This window comes from Thunnus thynnus, chromosome 16 (assembly GCF_963924715.1).
Source record: "Thunnus thynnus chromosome 16, fThuThy2.1, whole genome shotgun sequence".
Lineage (NCBI taxonomy): Eukaryota > Metazoa > Chordata > Actinopteri > Scombriformes > Scombridae > Thunnus > Thunnus thynnus.
In genome coordinates, this window is record NC_089532.1 from 2,826,151 (window position 1) to 2,844,833 (window position 18,683).

Here is an 18,683-nt window from a genome sequence, read left to right on the forward strand (position 1 = left end):
GAGCTTTAACCTCCACTACATCCCTGGTTAGCAGGATGAAGGCGCCCTCTTGTGTCATGCATCAGTTTTCACATTTCAGTTGTTTACCTGTTGTGATGTTCACTGCAGGAAGACATGTAAAAACTCCACTGAGCCTTTGGCAGCTTCAAACAATATCAGTTTAATATATGTAATATCACACTGTGTCAGTTTGTTGACAGAAGTCACATCCTGTAACACTGACGCTGCATTCGGGTCACATGGGAAAGATGGGAGAGAAGAGTTTCCAGTCTGCAAATATTATTCACATAAGCTTTCAGGTTGTAAACAGAACTTGTGAATGTGAGATTTGATGCTGCAGGCTGTGATTTGAGTGACCAGCAAAGAAATATATGTGACCAGATGTGAATAATTATATGTTGTGTTTATAATTTAATCATTTTATGACTGGACTTGATGGAATCCACATGTGTTTAATTCAGTGTCAAATATTAGTTTTTTAGTAAAAACTGTAACACTCAGTGTTTGAGTGACGACTGAGAAAACTTCACCAAACATCTATTATGGAGTCTTCACGGCTTCAAACTGGAGTCAACATGTTATTTCCTTCTGATATTTATTACGATTGAACTGAACTCAGCGTCTCATATGTGCAGAGTTTTGATCAAATGATTCCTGAATGACTTCTGCAGTAGAAAAGGTGGAGTAACGTTACCTGTGATGGTGCAATAAATCAAAGCTGTCAGGAAACTAATCACCACTGTTTTACATGCATTTCTTTGTTCTCAATTAATATAAATGAGAAAAAACTCTTCAGCACAGCAGCAGTTTGTGGACTGAGAGATTACACCCTGAACAAAATCAGTCATAAGAAGTTTTAATCAAGTCTGGATTTAAACTTTACAAACTCGTCGTCATCTCTGAATGACACTTAAGAAAACTCTCGAGTACAAACTTGAGAACTAACTTCAACTAAATGCACAAAGAAAATCTTGTTTATAAAAGCAACAATGATAGAAAACTCTGCTCTTTTCTCTGTGACAAAGCTGCTTTGGTGAAGAAAGCTGAAAGTTCAGAGACTGACTGACAAACGTTTGTCTGCTCTGAACATGAACTCTGTACTTTGTGGTGTTTCAGGAGGAAAACGGCCTCAAATAAACTCTCATTTTAGTTTCACATTTTCTCCAGAAACTTTGAATGAGATCCTGAGATGAAGACAGAAGAAAATACTTTGCTCACTGTTGACAAAAAAACATCTCTATTGATTATGTAAAGCTTCAGATTGTTCACACATCCAATCAGTAAAGTCTGTTAAATGACTCTTGTTCAATGATTTCATGTACAGATTCACTTCATCCACACAATCAGTTAGTTTAACCCAGAATGTCAGCTATGTGCAAGAACATAATAAATTATTAACATCATGATAATTACAGTTTGATTGTACATTTCTTTATGAATTTACAAAATGATTAGAACAAAATATCTACCTAGTGAAGGTAAAAGACGTCATCATGAGCAGTGATAGCCTCCATGGATAAAAACACACAGTAAAAAGTGACATTTAAAGAAACTCAAAACATCAACAGAACAACAAATGAAAAGAAAAAAAGTGTTGATAATCTCAGTTTGATTGACAGCTGATCTCTGTGCAGTTCAGAAACACCACAGCAACGAACTCTCAGAAACAATGGAGACAAAAACATGAAGAATTACAACAGAATCTGACACATGAAGTCTGAAATGACTTCTGTCTATTTGAGTTTACAAAACTCAGCTGTGTCTCCATCATAACAAAACCAAAGTCCAGCATAGAGAGGCTGAGTGAATGTGGTCTGGACTCTGTGGAGGAGAGTCATGGTTTCAGAGACACTGTAGAAGGACAGAATACCTGCTCTGTGATCCAGGTACACTCCTACTCTGGAGGAACCAGGACCTGAGACCCGAGTTGAGATACCGTTGAACCAAAATTTATAACTGTTAGTGTCACAATCTAACATCCAAGATTTGTCATTGAATCCAAATGCACATTCATCTGAGCCCCCTGCTCTGCTGATATTCTTGTATGCGACTGCAACATAAACTCCTCTCCCTCTCCACTCCACCTCCCAGTAACAACGTCCAGTCAGACTCTCTCTGCTCAGGACCTGAGGATAATTAGCGAATCTGTCTGGGTGACGAGAATAAGACTGTTGTTGAGTAATTCTTTCTATTTTTCTGTTCCCATCAGATAATAACAGCTCTGTGTTTGCTGTGTTTGGATCCAGTGTGATTTCACGTAAATATTTTAAGAACTCAGCTCTGGTCTTGGGTTCTGCTTCTGACAGTAAAACGTCCACTTCAGTCACTGTCAGTGAGATGTTTGTCCATTTCTCCCTCAGGATGTCCTGTAGTTGATCTCTGAGCTCTGACACAGCTGCTGTCACATCCTCAAAGTATCTCAGAGGACGGATATTGATGCTGGATGAGTCTGTAGATGCACTGAGTTGTGACAGTGAGGGGTAGTTGTGTAGAAACTGGATGTGATCCTCTGTGTGTGAGAGCTGCTTCAGTTCAGCGTCTTTCCTCTTCAGCTCAGTGATCTCCTGCTCCAGCTTCTCCTGAAGCTCTTTGACTCGACTCACTTCAGCGTCCTGCTGGGATCTGATCTGCTGCTTCACATCAGAGCTTCTTTTCTGGAGGAGACGGATCAGCTCAGTGAAGATCTTCTCACTGTCCTCCACTGCTTTATCAGCAGAGCGACTGACGGCCTCCACCTCCTGTTGAAGCAGCTTCACATCTTTCTCTCTGTCCTGGATTCTTTGCTGGATTTGTTGTCGACTCACCTCGAGCTCTCTCTGCCTCTCAGTCCTTTCTGCTGCAGCTGAGACTGTGTCGTGGCCTTTATGTTCCTCCACAGAGCAGAGATAACAGATACTCTGCTGATCAGTACGACAGAACATCTTCATCACCTCATCATGACGAGAGCAGATGTTCTCCTGGAGCTTCTCCGAGGGGTCGACCAGCTTGTGTTTTTTAAATTGACCTACATTGTAGTGAGGTTGGAGATGTTTCTCGCAGTAAGAGACGAGACACTGCAGACAGGACTTGAGGGCTTTCAGCTTCCTCCCAGTGCAGACATCACAGGCCACATCTTCAGGTCCAGCATAGCAGTGATCAGCAGGAGCAGCTTGGAGTCCAGTCTTCTTCAGCTGCTCCACTAAAGCTGCTAACATGGTGCTTTTCACCAGGACAGGCCTCGGTGTGAAGGTCTGTCTGCACTGAGGGCAGCTGTAGATCTTCCTCTGATCCTCTCCATCCCAGAAGCCTTTAATACAGCTCATGCAGTAGCTGTGTCCACAGGGAATAGTCACCGGATCCTTCAGTAGATCCAGACAGATCGAACAGCTGATTGTTTCTCGGTCCAGCTGAACTCCTTTCTGCGCCATTTCAGCTCTCAGTGGCAACGACTGTCTGAGTTTCACTTTCTGAGAAGTTGAACAGGTTTTACAGCTCTTTTACTGCATCACATGTTGGTTACACCCATATATAAACTGTAGATCTGAAGGGGAGGGAACAAGGAAATATGACCACAGAGTGGAGCTTGTTGTGTTTGAAAGAACAGGGAGGAGTTATCAGGACGAGGAGCAGCACTGTGAATTAAAACTGTGTTTCCTCATTTACAGTGAAGTCTCAGTTAAAAGCTGCTCACCATCTGAAAACATTTTTACATTTAGTTGTAAAATACTTGTTGACATGTCAGGGTTTGGTGATACCTCATTTGTTGATTAGTATGAATTGATGAATCTAGAGAGTGGATGTACTTTTGTCTTTTACATTTGATTAATCAACAGACATCACACTCCAGCGTTTTATTTTCATCCTATCACTACAGTATTAAATCTTTATTGATCATTGTGAAGAAAATGATTCACATTAAAGCATCAACGTGAAATAAAAGCTGCTTCAAATACATCGTGTTCAACTTGAACTTCAGTAGCTGTTAACACAAACTAAAATTACTGCAAAATAAACCACAACGCAGTGAAAACTAAAGTCAAACCTCCAGTCAGTGAGGATCATAATCCAAACCACCAATAAAGACTTTATTAATAATCACCAATGAAGGCTTTAATTTCATTTTTTTTATTTGAAAGATATATTTTTCCTTCTATCAGTATATCATCATGAAAGACTCAAACCAGCAATGAATTGATCTACTAACAAGTATTGCGTGTGTATCTAAAGCCTGATATATCTGATTCCTGCGTTGTTGTCCAAAAACTATTAGAAACACATCAATGAGCCACATGTCTGAAAGTGTGTAGATGTAACAGAACTGGACCAAGAATTGAAAGAGATCCTGTTGCTTTTACTGATGTTGTTGTGTTTCTGCTCTCAGATCGACAGAGGAATGGTGATCTACGTCTGCTTCTTTAAAGGAGCGACAGACGACATACTGCCCAAGATGGGTCAGTGACCTTTTTTAACCTTTTAATACAGATGTCTTCCTTCTTTGCACTCATTGTAAACCCACTCAGTATGAGATGTAAAGGTAAAGCATCCTTCCTCTGTGTGTCTCTGCTGTTCAGTGTCCACACTGTTGAACCTGCGGCTGTGTGAGTCCGACTCGGGGAAGATGGTTTCGGTGTTGGAGCTTCCCGGCAGCCTGCTGATCGTCCCTCAGGCCACGCTGGGCGGGAAGGCCAAAGGCAAGGCCATGCAGTACCACAACAACATCGGCAAAGAGGACGGACTGCGGCTCTACAGCGCCTTCGTCTCTCTGTGCGAGAAGGAGATGACGGCAGCCGCCGCTTCAGCCGGGACCGGAGCCGAGGTGACGGTGAAACACGGGACGTATGGAAACAGACAAGTGCTGAAGCTCGACACCAACGGACCTTACACACATCTGATGGAGTTCTGAGAAGTGAAGCTTTGAATTTGTGTCACACATCAGCCTTCTTCCTGGAAGACAGTTTGACATGTCACATTAGGAAAAGCACAGGTGTAAATAATAAAAAAAAACAATATCAAAATGATATAAAATGTCATGACTGGAATACTTGAATAGAACAAAGCCATCGTTAATGTTATTAGTAACACCTGCATTTTTCCTACTATGATAAAATGTAATTAGAATAAGTGAAAACAACTGTGTGTGTGTGACAGAATCTTTAATAATGTCTAAATATCTACCATCAGTCTCTGGAGATTATATATCTGTTGTATCCATTTGTAATTAAAAACTATATTTTGTAAGTTTGAAATATATCACTGTTTCTTTATGATATAAATCTGTTTGTTGAGATTCAAGATTTGAGTTTTGGGTTACCAAGACAACGCTATAATATCAAGTCAACCCCTGCCGGTGTGGATAAGGCACCGACAGACGGCTGTCCTCTACCTCTGACCTGGGTATCGAACGTAGTTCCCAAAATCTACAGACGCACGACCGTCCTAGCCTTGCTTAGGGAACCAAATTCAGCCTGGCCTCTATAATCACCAGCTGTCATTGAACCACTACCTAGTCAAGCATGTCCTGACAGTTGGGTCACAACGAAGTGTATTGGTGCAAATGGCTGTTGGAGGTTTGAAAGTCCTCCAAGATGGCCTTCTGTAAGGACATCTCTGGAGGAGGCCCACTCTGTGTGTCGCCCGGTTTTATAGGGCAGCTTCAGAGCCCTGGCCCTAACAGTTTAGCCAATTAAACCCCTAATTATAAGTCACTCAACCTAGTTCTGCACTGAAATCATACCTCTATAACATGTACAGCAGTGTAATAACCCCAGTCACTAAATCTGAACCATTACCACTCTGTCACTCAATAAACAGCATTAACTATTACCTCTGCAAAATTCTATATAATTTATAATCTAACTAATTTCAAAACTAATGTCAGCCTGTCCCAAAGGAGGCGTCTTTTCTCACCTTAAAGGAACACCAGAGGACCTCAGAGATGAGCACAAGTCAGGAACTTTGGTTGGAGTGTATAAAAATACAAACCAGTTTTATTTGGTTTTACAAAGCAAGCAATCTAAGAATGCAAAAAGTAAAATACAAAAACTTAGTAAAAACTCAAAGACTAAAGAGAGTCTCCAAGAGATCCCTCAAAAGGCCTAAAGGAAAAAGGAGGTCCCGCAAAAAGAAAAAGGAACCGGAACGGACCCCGAGCCTCTCTTGGCTTTTCATTTTATAAGTATACAACTTCCTCTTATTTGTATTACCACATATCGTCTATCTCCAGGACATCTATCACTTTCATGCTGATGTTACATGACTTTACACAAAATAGTGGCCTTTTCTTTATCTGTCACCTACATGAAACTTTTAAACTTTTTATTCACATTTGAGATTGAAATCAAGGGATGTCTGCAAGGTGCAGAAACACAGCTCCTCTATCGCCTCAGAATATCTGGTGGTTGCCTAAGTTTTTGTGGTGTTTCTTTGTGTTATATTCATCCTTGAAGGTTCAGTTCTAGTTCAGTACACGTTGCACAAATTGTGTAAATTTCTCAGAAATGATGCAAGACGTTAAGCTATGTTTAATTTGTCAGGCTTTTAAGTTCAAAGAAATATAAATCTTCTTGCGATTATTTTAAACTCATATATTTTTAATGCAGGAGGTGCACAAAACAGTAACAGTAAACCATTTAATGTCTCCTCCAAGCCAGCAGGAGGCGCACAGCTGTGTTTTAGGAGCTGGAAGTGAACAGCACTCAGTCTCAGTTAGTTTGAGTTGAGGAAAGTATTTTACTTTTCAACTTGCTCATATTGTCTGTAAATCTGACTGTCACAAACAAACTGAAATAACAGAGAATAGTAAACGGAGCTGGTAAAATTAAAGTGAAGCTCCAGATGCAACCAAGAGAGGAACATGAAATAAATGTAAAGAGCAAAGATTTGCAGATTATAAATGATCCTTCCGACACTTTGCACTTTGAGTTTTTACCCTCAGGGAGACGCTATAGACAAGTAAGAACCACCAAAAACTGTGTACAGCGAGTACTTTCCTCCAAATGTAGTTAGAGTGCTGAATGCATATCCTGCTCAGGATTTCACAAACATCGAGCCGTCTACCATTTTATTTCATTTTACTGTATTTATTTATTTATTTATTTATTTTCAAATCATGTTGTTTGTTGATGCTGTTTTTTCCTCATCAGCTGTTCTGTGTTTTTTTTAACACTGTGGTGAAGCCAAAGACGTTTCCACAATCTGACTAATTAACTAACTAACTAACTAACTAACTAACTAAGTAACTAATGACTTAAAGCACTTTGACACCATTTACCATGATGAATCACAGGATGCATTCTTATTATCATGGTGTTTTTTAATCGGTCTAAAAAAATGTTTTTCACTAAAACTGCAGACAGACTGAGTGGAGGAGCTTTAACCTCCACTACATCCCTGGTTAGCAGGATGAAGGCGCCCTCTTGTGTCGTGCATCAGTTTTCAGATTTCAGTTGTTGACCTGCTGTGATGTTCACTGCAGGAAGACATGTAAAAACTCCACTGAGTCTTTGGCAGCTTCAAACAATATCAGTTTAATATATGTAATATCACACTGTGTCAGTTTGTTGACAGAAGTCACATCCTGTAACACTGACGCTGCATTCAGGTCACATGGGAAAGATGGGAGAGAAGATTTTCCAGTCTGCAAATATTATTCACATCAGCTTTCAGGTTGTAAACAGAACTTGTGAATGTGAGATTTGATGCTGCAGGCTGTGATTTCTCTGTTGTTCAAATATGAGTCACAAGAAGTTTTAATCAAGTCTGGATTTAAAATTTACAAACTCGTCGTCATCAAACGTCTCTGAACGACATAAGAAAACTCTCAAGTACAAACTTCAGCGTGAAAGAGTTTCTGGCTGAGTGTGAGCAATAAAACACTTTTATCAAGTGACGTAATCCTACTCACATCAACGTAGAAAAGTCACTGTTACTGATCACATGATTGATCACATGAAGGAACAGCCAGTCAGAGATATGGATTGACCCGACATCTGCTTTATTGTACATTCTTTAAAAAAATCTTGTACTTTGTGGTGTTTCAGGAGGAAAACTGCCTCAAATAAACTCTCATTTTAGTTTCACATTTTCTCCAGAAGCTTTGAATGAGATCCTGAGATGAAGACAGAAGAAAATACTTTGCTCACTGTTGACAAAAAAACATCTCTATTGATTACGTAAAGCTTCAGATTGTTCACACGTCCAATCAGTAAAGTCTGTTAAATGACTCTTGTTCAATGATTTCATGTACAGATTCACTTCATCCACACAATCAGTTAGTTTAACCCAGAATGTCAGCTATGTACAAGAACATAATAAATGATTATTATCATGACAATTACAGTTTGAGAGTACATTTCTTTATGTATTTACAAAGTGATGAGAACAAAATATCTACCTAGTGAAGGTAAAAGACGTCATCATGAGCAGCGATAGCCTCCATGGATAAAAACACACAGCAAAAAGTGACATTTAAAGAAACTCAAAACATCAACAGAACAACAAATGAAAAGAAAAAAAGTGTTGATAATCCCAGTTTGATTGACAGCTGATCTCTGTGCAGTTCAGAAACACCACAGCAACGAGCTCTCAGAAACAATGGAGACAAAAACATGAAGAATTACAACAGAATCTGACACATGAAGTCTGAAATGACTTCTGTCTATTTGAGTTTACACAACTCAGCTGTGTCTCCATCATAACAAAGCCGAAGTCCAGCATAGAGAGGCTGAGTGAATGTGGTCTGGACTCTGTGGAGGAGAGTCATGGTTTCAGAGACTCTGTAGAAGGACAGAATACCTGCTCTGTGATCCAGGTACACTCCTACTCTGGAGGAACCAGGACCTGAGACGGAAGTTGAGATACTTTTGAACAAAAATGTATAACTGTTAGTGTCACAATATAAAGCCCAAGATTTGTCATTGAATCCAAGTGCACATTCATGCAAGCGTCCATCTCTGCTGATATTCTTGTATGCGACTGCTACATAAACTACTCTCCCTCTCCTCTCCACCTCCCAGTAACAACGTCCAGTCAGACTCTCTCTACTCAGGACCTGCAAATATCTAGTGAATCTGTCTGGATGAGGAGAATATGACTGTTGTTGTCTCGTTAGCTCTGCTTTTCTGTTCCCATCAGATAATAACAGCTTCATGTGTGCTGTGTTTGTATCCAGTGTGATTTCACGTGAATATTTTAAGAACTCAGCTCTGGTCTTGGGTTCTGGTTCTGACACTAAAACGTCCTCTTCAGTCACTGCCAGTGAGATGTTTGTCCATTTCTCCCTCAGGATGTCCTGTAGTTGATCTCTGAGCTCTGACACAGCTGCTGTCACATCCTCAAAGTATCTCAGAGGACGGATATTGATGCTGGATGAGTCTGTAGATGCACTGAGTTGTGACAGTGAGGGGTAGTTGAGTAGAAACTGGTTGTGATCCTCTGTGTGTGAGAGCTGCTTCAGTTCAGCGTCTTTCCTCTTCAGCTCAGTGATCTCCTGCTCCAGCTTCTCCTGAAGCTCTTTGACTCGACTCACTTCAGTTTCCTGCTGGGATCTGATCTGCTGCTTCACATCAGAGCTTCTTTTCTGGATGAGACGGATCAGGTCAGTGAAGATCTTCTCACTGTCCTCCACTGCTTTATCAGCAGAGCGACTGACGGCCTCCACCTCCTGCTGAAGCAGCTTCACATCTTTCTCTCTGTCCTGGATTCTCTGCTGGATTTGTTGTCGACTCACCTCGAGCTCTCTCTGCCTCTCAGTCCTTTCTGCTGCAGCTGAGACTGTGTCAGGGCAGAGATAACAGATACTCTGCTGATCAGTATGGCAGAACGTCTTCATCACCTCATCATGACGAGAGCAGATGTTCTCCTGGAGCTTCTCCGAGGGGTCGACCAGCTTGTGTTTTTTAAATTTACTTGATTCAAAGTGAGGTTGAAGGTGTTTCTCACAGTAAGAAACGAGACACTGCAGACAGGACTTGAGGGCTTTCAGCTTCCTCCCAGTGCAGACATCACAGGCCACATCTTCAGGTCCAGCATAGCAGTGATCAACAGGAGCAGCTTGGAGTCCAGTCTTCTTCAGCTGCTCCACTAAATCTGCTAACATGGTGTTTTTCATCAGGACAGGCCTCGGTGTGAAGGTCTGTCTGCACTGAGGGCAGCTGTAGATCTTCCTCTGATAATTTCCATCCCAGAAGATTTTAATACAGTTCATGCAGTAGCTGTGTCCACAGGGAATAGTCACCGGATCCTTCAGTAGATCCAGACAGATCGAACAGCTGATTGTTTCTCGGTCCAGTTGAATTCCTTTCTCCGCCATTTCAGCTCTGAGTGGCAACGACTGTCTGAGAATCACTTCCAGAGAAGTTGAACAGGTTTGAGCTCTGATCTGAACAACATGTGTTTCTGCAGTGAATGCAGCCTGACATGTTGGTTAGACCCATCCTCAAACTGTAGATCTGAAGGGGAGGGAACAAGGAAATATGACCACAGAGTGGAGCTTGTTGTGTTTGAAAGAACAGGGAGGAGTTATCAGGACGAGGAGCGGCACTGTGAATGAAAAGCGTGTTTCCTCATTTACAGTGAAGTCTCAGTTAAAAGCTGCTCACCATCTGAAAACACTTTTACATTTAGTTGTAAAATACTTGTTGACATGTCAGGGTTTGGTGATGCCTCATTTGTTGATTAGTATGAATTGATGAATCTAGAAAGTGGATGTACTTTTGTCTTTTACATTTGATTAATCAACAGACATCACACTCCAGCGTTTTATTTTCATCCTATCAGTACAGTATTAAATCTTTATTGATCATTGTGAAGAAAATGATTCACATTACGGACTGCGGCTCTACAGTCTCTCGTCTCTCTGTGCGAGAAGGAGATGACGGCAGCCGCCGCTTCAGCCGGGACCGGAGCCGAGGTGACGGTGAAACACGGGACGTATGGAAACAGACAAGTGCTGAAGCTCGACACCAACGGACCTTACACACATCTGATGGAGTTCTGAGACGTGAAGCTTTGAATTTGTGTCACACATCAGCCTTGTTCCTGGAAGACAGTTTGACATGTCACATTAGGAAAAGCACAGGTGTAAATAATAAAAAAAACAATATCAAAATGATATAAAATGTCATTACTGGAATACTTGAATAGAACAAAGCCATCGTTAATGTTATTAGTAACACCTGCATTTTTCCTACTATGATAAAATGTAATTAGAATAAGTGAAAACAACTGTGTGTGTGTGACAGAATCTTTAATAATGTCTAAATATCTACCATCAGTCTCTGAAGATTATATATCTGTTGGATCCATTTGTAATTAAAAACTGTATTTTGTAAGTTTGAAATCTATCACTGTTTCTTTATGATATAAATCTGCTTGTTGAGATTCAAAATTTGAGTTTTGGGTTACCAAGACAACGCTTTAATATCAAGTCAACCCCTGCCGGTGTGGATAAGTCACCGACAGACGGCTGTCCTCTACCTCTGACCTGGGTATCGAACGTAGTTCCCAAAATCTACAGACGCACGACCGTCCTAGCCTTGCTTAGGGAACCAAATTCAGCCTGGCCTCTATAATCGCCAGCTGTCATTGAACCACTACCTAGTCAAGTATGTCCTGACAGCTGGGTCACAACGAAGTGTATTGGTGCAAATAGCTGTTGGAGGTTGAAAGTTCTCCAAGATGGCCTTCTATAAGGACATCTCTGGAGGAGGCCCACTCTGTGTGTCGCCCGGTTTTATAGGGCAGCTTCAGAGCCCTGGCCCTAACAGTTTAGCCAATTAAACACCTAATTATAAGTCACTCAACCTAGTTCTGCACTGAAATCATACCTCTATAACATGTACAGCAGTGTAATAACCCCAGTCACTAAATCTGAACCATTACCACTCTGTCACTCAATAAACAGCATTAACTATTACCTCTGCAAAATTCAATATAATTTATAATCTAAATAATTTCAAAACTAATGTCAGCCTGTCCCAAAGGAGGCGTCTTTTCTCACCTTAAAGGAACACCAGAGGACCTCAGAGATCAGCACAAGTCAGGAACTTTGGTTGGAGTGTATAAAAATACAAACCAGTCTTATTTGGTTTTACAAAGCAAGCAATCTAAGAATGCAAAAAGTAAAATACAAAAACTTTGTAAAAACTCAAAGACTAAAGAGAGTCTCCAAGAGATCCCTCAAAAGGCCTAAAGGAAAAAGGAGGTCCCGCAAAAAGAAAAAGGATCCGGACCGGACCCCGAGCCTCTCTTGGCTTTTCATTTTATAAGTATACAACTTCCTCTTATTTGTATTACCACATATCGTCTATCTCCAGGACATCTATCACTTTCATGCTGATGTTACATGACTTTACACAAAATAGTGGCCTTTTCTTTACCTGTCACCTACATGAAACTTTTAAACTTCTTATTCACATTTGAGATTGAAATCAAGGGATGTCTGCAAGGTGCAGAAACACAGCTCCTCTATCGCCTCAGAATATCTGGTGGTTGCCTAAGTTTTTGTGGTGTTTGTTTGTGTTATATTCATCCTTGAAGGTTCAGTTCTAGTTCAGTACACGTTGCACAAATTGTGTAAATTCCTCAGAAATGATACAAGACATTAAACTATGTTTAATTTGTCAGGCTTTTAAGTTCAAAGAAATATAAATCTTCTTGCGATTATTTTAAACTCATATTTTTAATGCAGGAGGTGCACAAAACAGTAACAGTAAACCATTTAATGTCTCCTCCAAGCCAGCAGGAGGTGCACAGCTGTGTTTTAGGAGCTGGAAGTGAACAGCACTCAGTCTCAGTTAGTTTGAGTTGAGGAAAGTATTTTATTTTTCAACTTGCTCATATTGTCTGTAAATCTGACCGTCACAAACAACCTGGAATAACAGTGAATAGTAAACGGAGCTGGTAAAATTAAAGTGAAGCTCCAGATGCAACCAAGAGAGGAACATGAAATAAATGTAAAGAGCAAAGATTTGCAGATTATAAATGATCTTTCTGACTCTTTGCACTTTGAGTTTTTACCCTCAGGGAGACGCTATAGACAAGTGAGAGCCACCAAAAACTGTGTACAGCGAGTACTTTCCTCTAAATGCAGTTAGAGTGCTGAATGCATATCCTGCTCGGGATTTCACAGACATCGAGCCGTCTACCATTTTATTTCATTTTACTGTATTTATTTATTTATTTATTTATTTTTTAAATCATGTTGTTCATCGATGCTGTTTTTTCCTTATCAGCTGTTCTGTGTTGTTTTTAACACTATGTGGTGAAGCCAAAGACGTTTCCACTATCTGACTAACTAACTAACTAACTAACTAACTAACTGACTAACTAATGACTTATAGCACAATGACACCATTTACCATGATGAATGACAGGATGTATTCTTATTATCATGGTGTTTTTTAATCGGTCTAAAAAAATGTTTTTGACTAAAACTGCAGACAGACCGAGTGGAGGAGCTTTAACCTCCACTACATCCCTGGTTAGCAGGATGAAGGCGCCCTCTTGTGTCATGCATCAGTTTTCAGATTTCAGTTGTTGACCTGCTGTGATGTTCACTGCAGGAAGACATGTAAAAACTCCACTGAGCCTTTGGCAGCTTCAAACAATATCAGTTTAATATATGTAATATCACACTGTGTCAGTTTGTTGACAGAAGTCACACCCTGTAACACTGACGCTGCATTCAGGTCACATGGGAAAGATGGGAGAGAAGAGTTTCCAGTCTGCAAATATTATTCACATCAGCTTTCAGGTTGTAAACAGAACTTGTGAATGTGAGATTTGATGCTGCAGGCTGTGATTTCTCTGTTGTTCAAATATGAGTCACAAGAAGTTTTAATCAAGTCTGGATTTAAAATTTACAAACTCGTCGTCATCAAACGTCTCTGAACGACATAAGAAAACTCTCAAGTACAAACTTCAGCGTGAAAGAGTTTCTGGCTGAGTGTGAGCAATAAGACACTTTTATCGAGTGACGTAATCCTCACATCAACGTAGAAAAGTCACTGTTACTGATCACATGAAGGAACAGCCAGTCAGAGATATGGATTGACCCGACATCTGCTTTATTGTACATTCTTAAAAAAATCTTGTACTTTGTAGTGTTTCAGGAGGAAAACTGCCTCAAATAAACTCTCATTTTAGTTTCACATTTTCTCCAGAAGTTTTGAATGAGATCCTGAGATGAAGACAGAAGAAAATACTTTGCTCACTGTTGACAAAAAAACATCTCTATTGATTACGTAAAGCTTCAGATTGTTCACACATCCAATCAGTAAAGTCTGTTAAATGACTCTTGTTCAATAATTTCATGTTCAGATTCACTTCATCCACACAATCAGTTAGTTTAACCCAGAATGTCAGCTATGTACAAGAACATAATAAATGATTATTGTCATGATAATTACAGTTTAATTGTACATTTCTTTATGTATTTACAAAGTGATGAGAACAAAATATCTACCTAGTGAAGGTAAAAGACGTCATCATGAGCAGCGATAGCCTCCATGGATAAAAACACACAGCAAAAAGTGACATTTAAAGAAACTGAAAACATCAACAGAACAACAAATGAAAAGAAAAAAGTGTTGATAATCCCAGTTTGATTGACAGCTGATCTCTGTGCAGTTCAGAAACACCACAGCAACGTGCTCTCAGAAACAATGGAGACAAAAACATGAAGAATTACAACAGAATCTGACACATGAAGTCTGAAATGACTTCTGTCTATTTGAGTTTACACAACTCAGCTGTGTCTCCAGCATAACAAAGCCAAAGTCCAGCATAGAGAGGCTGAGTGAATCTGGTCTGGACTCTGTGGAGGAGAGTCATGGTTTCAGAGACGCTGTAGAAGGACAGAATACCTGCTCTGTGATCCAGGTACACTCCTACTCTGGAGGAACCAGGACCTGAGACGGGAGTTCTGATGTTGTTGAACCAAAATGTGTAACTGTTAGTGTCACAACGGAACATCCAAGATTTGTCATTGAATCCAAATGCACATTCATCTGAGTCTCCTGCTCTTCTGATATTCTTGTATGCGACTGCTACATTAACTGCTCCCCATCTTCTCTTCACCTCCCAGTAACAACGTCCAGTCAGACTCTCTCGACTCAGGACCTGAGCATAATCAGTGAATCTGTCTGGGTGACGAGAATAAGACTGTTCTTCACTCATTTGTTCTGCTCTTCTGTTCCCCTCAGATAATAACAGCAGTGTGTGTGCTGTCTTTCGATCCAGTGTGATTTCACGTGAATATTTTAAGAATCCAGCTCTGGTCTTGGGTTCTGCTTCTGACAGTAAAACGTCCACTTCAGTCCCTGTCAGTGAGATGTTTGTCCATTTCTCCCTCAGGATGAGTTTTTAGTTTTAGTTTCACTTACTGAGAAGTTGAAATAAGCCTGATAGCTCTTTTACTGCATCACATGTTGGTTATACCCATCTATAAACTGTGGATCTGAAGGGGAGGGAACCAGGAAATATGATGTTAATGGCATGTCAGGGTGTGCTGATGCCTCCATATTTTTTTTTTTAACTCTTCCTTAAAATTAGATCAATTTCTATTTATTGGTTAAAAACAGCTGACTAACAACAGGGAGTTATTACACTAAAGTGTGATAAAATCATTTAATGGCTGTATCATCATTTTCTCACATATTTAATAACCTTCTTTGAAGCATTTTTGATTGTGTTTGAAATAAAAGCAAATAAAACCAGAGAGCTCATCTTATCCAGCAACACTCTGCTGATAAATGTCGACCTTTGACAGTCACATGATCCTCTGTAGAAACTGTCAGCAGCAGCAGTGGAAGAAGTATTCAGATCCTTTACTGTTGTAAAAGTACCAATACAGCAATGTAAAAATACTCCATTACAAGTAAAAGTCCTGCATGAAAAATCCTCTTACACTAAAAGTATTATGAGCTTGATGTAGTTAAAGTATTGCAGTAAAAGTAGTGGTTTGGTCCCTCTGACTGATATATTATTATATATGACATCATTAGATTATTAATAGTGAAGCATCAGTGTTAGAGCAGCATGTTACTGTTGTAGCTGCTGGAGGTGGAGCTAGTTTACACTACTTTATATACACTTAGCTAGTTTAGTCCAGTGGTTCCCAACCTAGGGGTCGGGCCCCCCCAAAGGGTCAGTAGATAAATCTGAGGGGTCGTGAGATGATTAATGGGAGAGGAAAGAAGAAAAAACAAAGTTCTGATACACAAATCTGTTTTCAGTTTTTGGACTTTTTCTCTAATCTTTGATTTTTGCTGAAATATTGGATCATTTGAACATTTATTGTAATGAAAGCATGTGAGAAGTTTAGAGGGAAAAATCACTATTTGGTGGAGCTGTTAACAACTCATAGACATGTGAAATGTGACCCCGACTACACACTGCTTTTTGTAAGACGTCAAAAGACAAAAAGGTTGGAAACCACTGGTTTCATCTTTAACAATGTGTTGTATTTTAAAAGCTTGTTATATTATCCATTGTGTCAAATCTTCATCTGAAAAGTAACTAAAGCTGTCAAATAAATGTAGTGGAGTAGAAAGTACAATATTTCCCTCTGAAATGTAGTGAAGTGGAAGTATAAAGTAGCATCACATGGATATACTCAAGTAAAGTACAAGTACTTCTAAACTGTACTAAAGTACATTACTTGAGTAAATGTATTTAGTTAAATTCCAGCACTGATCAGTAGTTTTAAATATCTGGGAGCGGTGAGTGATGGACACTTTATCTAAACAAAAAATACGACTATATTTATGTAGGAATTTGTGCAGTCAAATATCAGAATTGTGAGTCATTATTGTGCACAGCTCCAATATGAAATTATTCGTCCAGTGACATAACTCATATTAGAGTAAGTATAATAATGGGGGAATAGTCCTCCTTGTTGGCCACAAAAGAGAGGTCAATTAGAATTATGATTGTTATAAATCTTAATTATGATTTTTATGATTATGACAAAAACATGAAGAATTACAACAGAATCTGACACATGAAGTCTGAAATGACTTCTGTCTATTTCAGTTTACACAACTCAGCTGTGACTCCATTAGAATAAATCCAAAGTCCAGCATAGAGAGGCTGAGTGAATGTGGTCTGGACTCTGTGGAGGAGAGTCATGCTTTCAGAGACGCTGTAGAAGGACAGAATACCTGCTCTGTGATCCAGGTACACTCCTACTCTGGAGGAACCAGGACCTGAGACGGGAGTTTTGATGCTATTGAACCAAAATGTATAACTGTTAGTGTCACAACGTAACATCCAAGATTTGTCATTGAGCCCAAATATACATTTATTCAAGTCTCCTGCTCTGCTGATATTCTTGTATACAACTGCTACACCAACTACTCCCCCTCTCCACTCCACCTCCCAGTAACAACGTCCAGTCAGACTCTCTCTACTCAGGACCTGACTCCATACAGTGAATCTGTCTGGATGACGAGAATAAGACTGTTTTTGTCTCATTAGCTCTACTTTTCTGTTCCCATCAGATAATAAGAGATCTGTGTTTGCTGTGTTTGGATCCAGTGTGATTTCACGTGAATATTTTAAGAATCCAGCTCTGGTCTTGGGTTCTGCTTCTGACAGTAAAACGTCCTCTTCAGTCACTGCCAGTGAGATGTTTGTCCATTTCTCCCTCAGGATGTCCTGTAGTTGATCTCTGAGCTCTGACACAGCTGCTGTCACATCCTCAAAGTAGCTCAGAGGACAGATATTGATGCTGGATGAGTCTGTAGATGTACTGAGTTGTGACAGTGAGGGGTAGTTGTGTAGAAACTGGTTGTGATCCTCTGTGTGTGAGAGCTGCTTCAGTTCAGCGTCTTTCCTCTTCAGCTCAGTGATCTCCTGCTCCAGCTTCTCCTGAAGCTCTTTGACTCGACTCACTTCAGTTTCCTGCTGGGATCTGATCTGCTGCTTCACATCAGAGCTTCTTTTCTGGAGGAGACGGATCAGCTCAGTGAAGATCTTCTCATTGTCCTCCACTGCTTTATCAGCAGAGCGACTGACGGCCTCCACCTCCTGTTGAAGCAGCTTCACATCTTTCTCTCTGTCCTGGATTCTTTGCTGGATTTGTTGTCGACTCACCTCGAGCTCTCTCTGCCTCTCAGTCCTTTCTGCTGCAGCTGAGACTGTGTCGTGGCCTTTATGTTCCTCCACAGAGCAGAGATAACAGATACTCTGCTGATCAGTACGGCAGAACATCTTCATCACCTCATCATGACGAGAGCAGATGTTCTCCTGGAGCTTCTCCGAGGGGTTGACCAGCTTGTGTTTTTTAAATTTACTTGATTCAAAGTGAGGTTGAAGGTGTTTCTCGCAGTAAGAGACAAGACACTGCAGACAGGACTTGAGGGCTTTCAGCTTCCTCCCAGTGCAGATATCACAGGCCACATCTTCAGGTCCAGCATAGCAGTGATCAGCAGGAGCAGCTTGGAGTCCAGTCTTCTTCAGCTTCTCTACTAAATTTGCTAACATGGTGTTTTTCATCAGGACAGGCCTCGGTGTGAAGGTCTGTCTGCACTGAGGGCAGCTGTAGATCTTCCTCTGATCCTCTCCATCCCAGAAGCTTTTAATACAGCTCATGCAGTGACTGTGTCCACAGGGAATAGTCACCGGATCCTTCAGTAGATCCAGACAGATTGAACAGCTGATTGTTTCTCGGTCCAGCTGAACTCCTTTCTGCGCCATTTCGG

The 18,683-nt window shown here is 40.4% G+C and overlaps 3 protein-coding genes across 3 annotated transcripts; 1 reads left to right on the forward strand and 2 right to left on the reverse strand.

Annotated features, from left to right (window-relative positions):
- Positions 1-1,144: 1,144 nt before the first annotated feature.
- On the reverse strand, positions 1,145-10,417 carry LOC137200107 (uncharacterized). Its single transcript, XM_067614782.1, has 2 exons — positions 8,639-10,417; positions 1,145-3,473 (listed from the first exon to the last, which is right to left on the reverse strand). The coding sequence occupies exons 1-2, from the start codon at positions 10,286-10,288 to the stop codon at positions 1,734-1,736; spliced, it is 3,390 nt and encodes a 1,129-aa protein (XP_067470883.1). The 5' UTR covers positions 10,289-10,417; the 3' UTR covers positions 1,145-1,733.
- LOC137199672 (D-aminoacyl-tRNA deacylase 2-like) lies at positions 4,228-5,225 on the forward strand. Its single transcript, XM_067614122.1, has 2 exons — positions 4,228-4,430; positions 4,551-5,225. Exons 1-2 carry the CDS (start codon positions 4,337-4,339, stop codon positions 4,880-4,882), a joined length of 426 nt encoding a protein of 141 aa, XP_067470223.1. The 5' UTR covers positions 4,228-4,336; the 3' UTR covers positions 4,883-5,225.
- A 6,269-nt stretch (positions 10,418-16,686) lies between the features above and the next one.
- Positions 16,687-18,683, reverse strand: LOC137200076 (tripartite motif-containing protein 16-like). Its single transcript, XM_067614758.1, has one exon. The coding sequence runs from the start codon at positions 18,676-18,678 to the stop codon at positions 17,005-17,007; it is 1,674 nt and encodes a 557-aa protein (XP_067470859.1). The 5' UTR covers positions 18,679-18,683; the 3' UTR covers positions 16,687-17,004.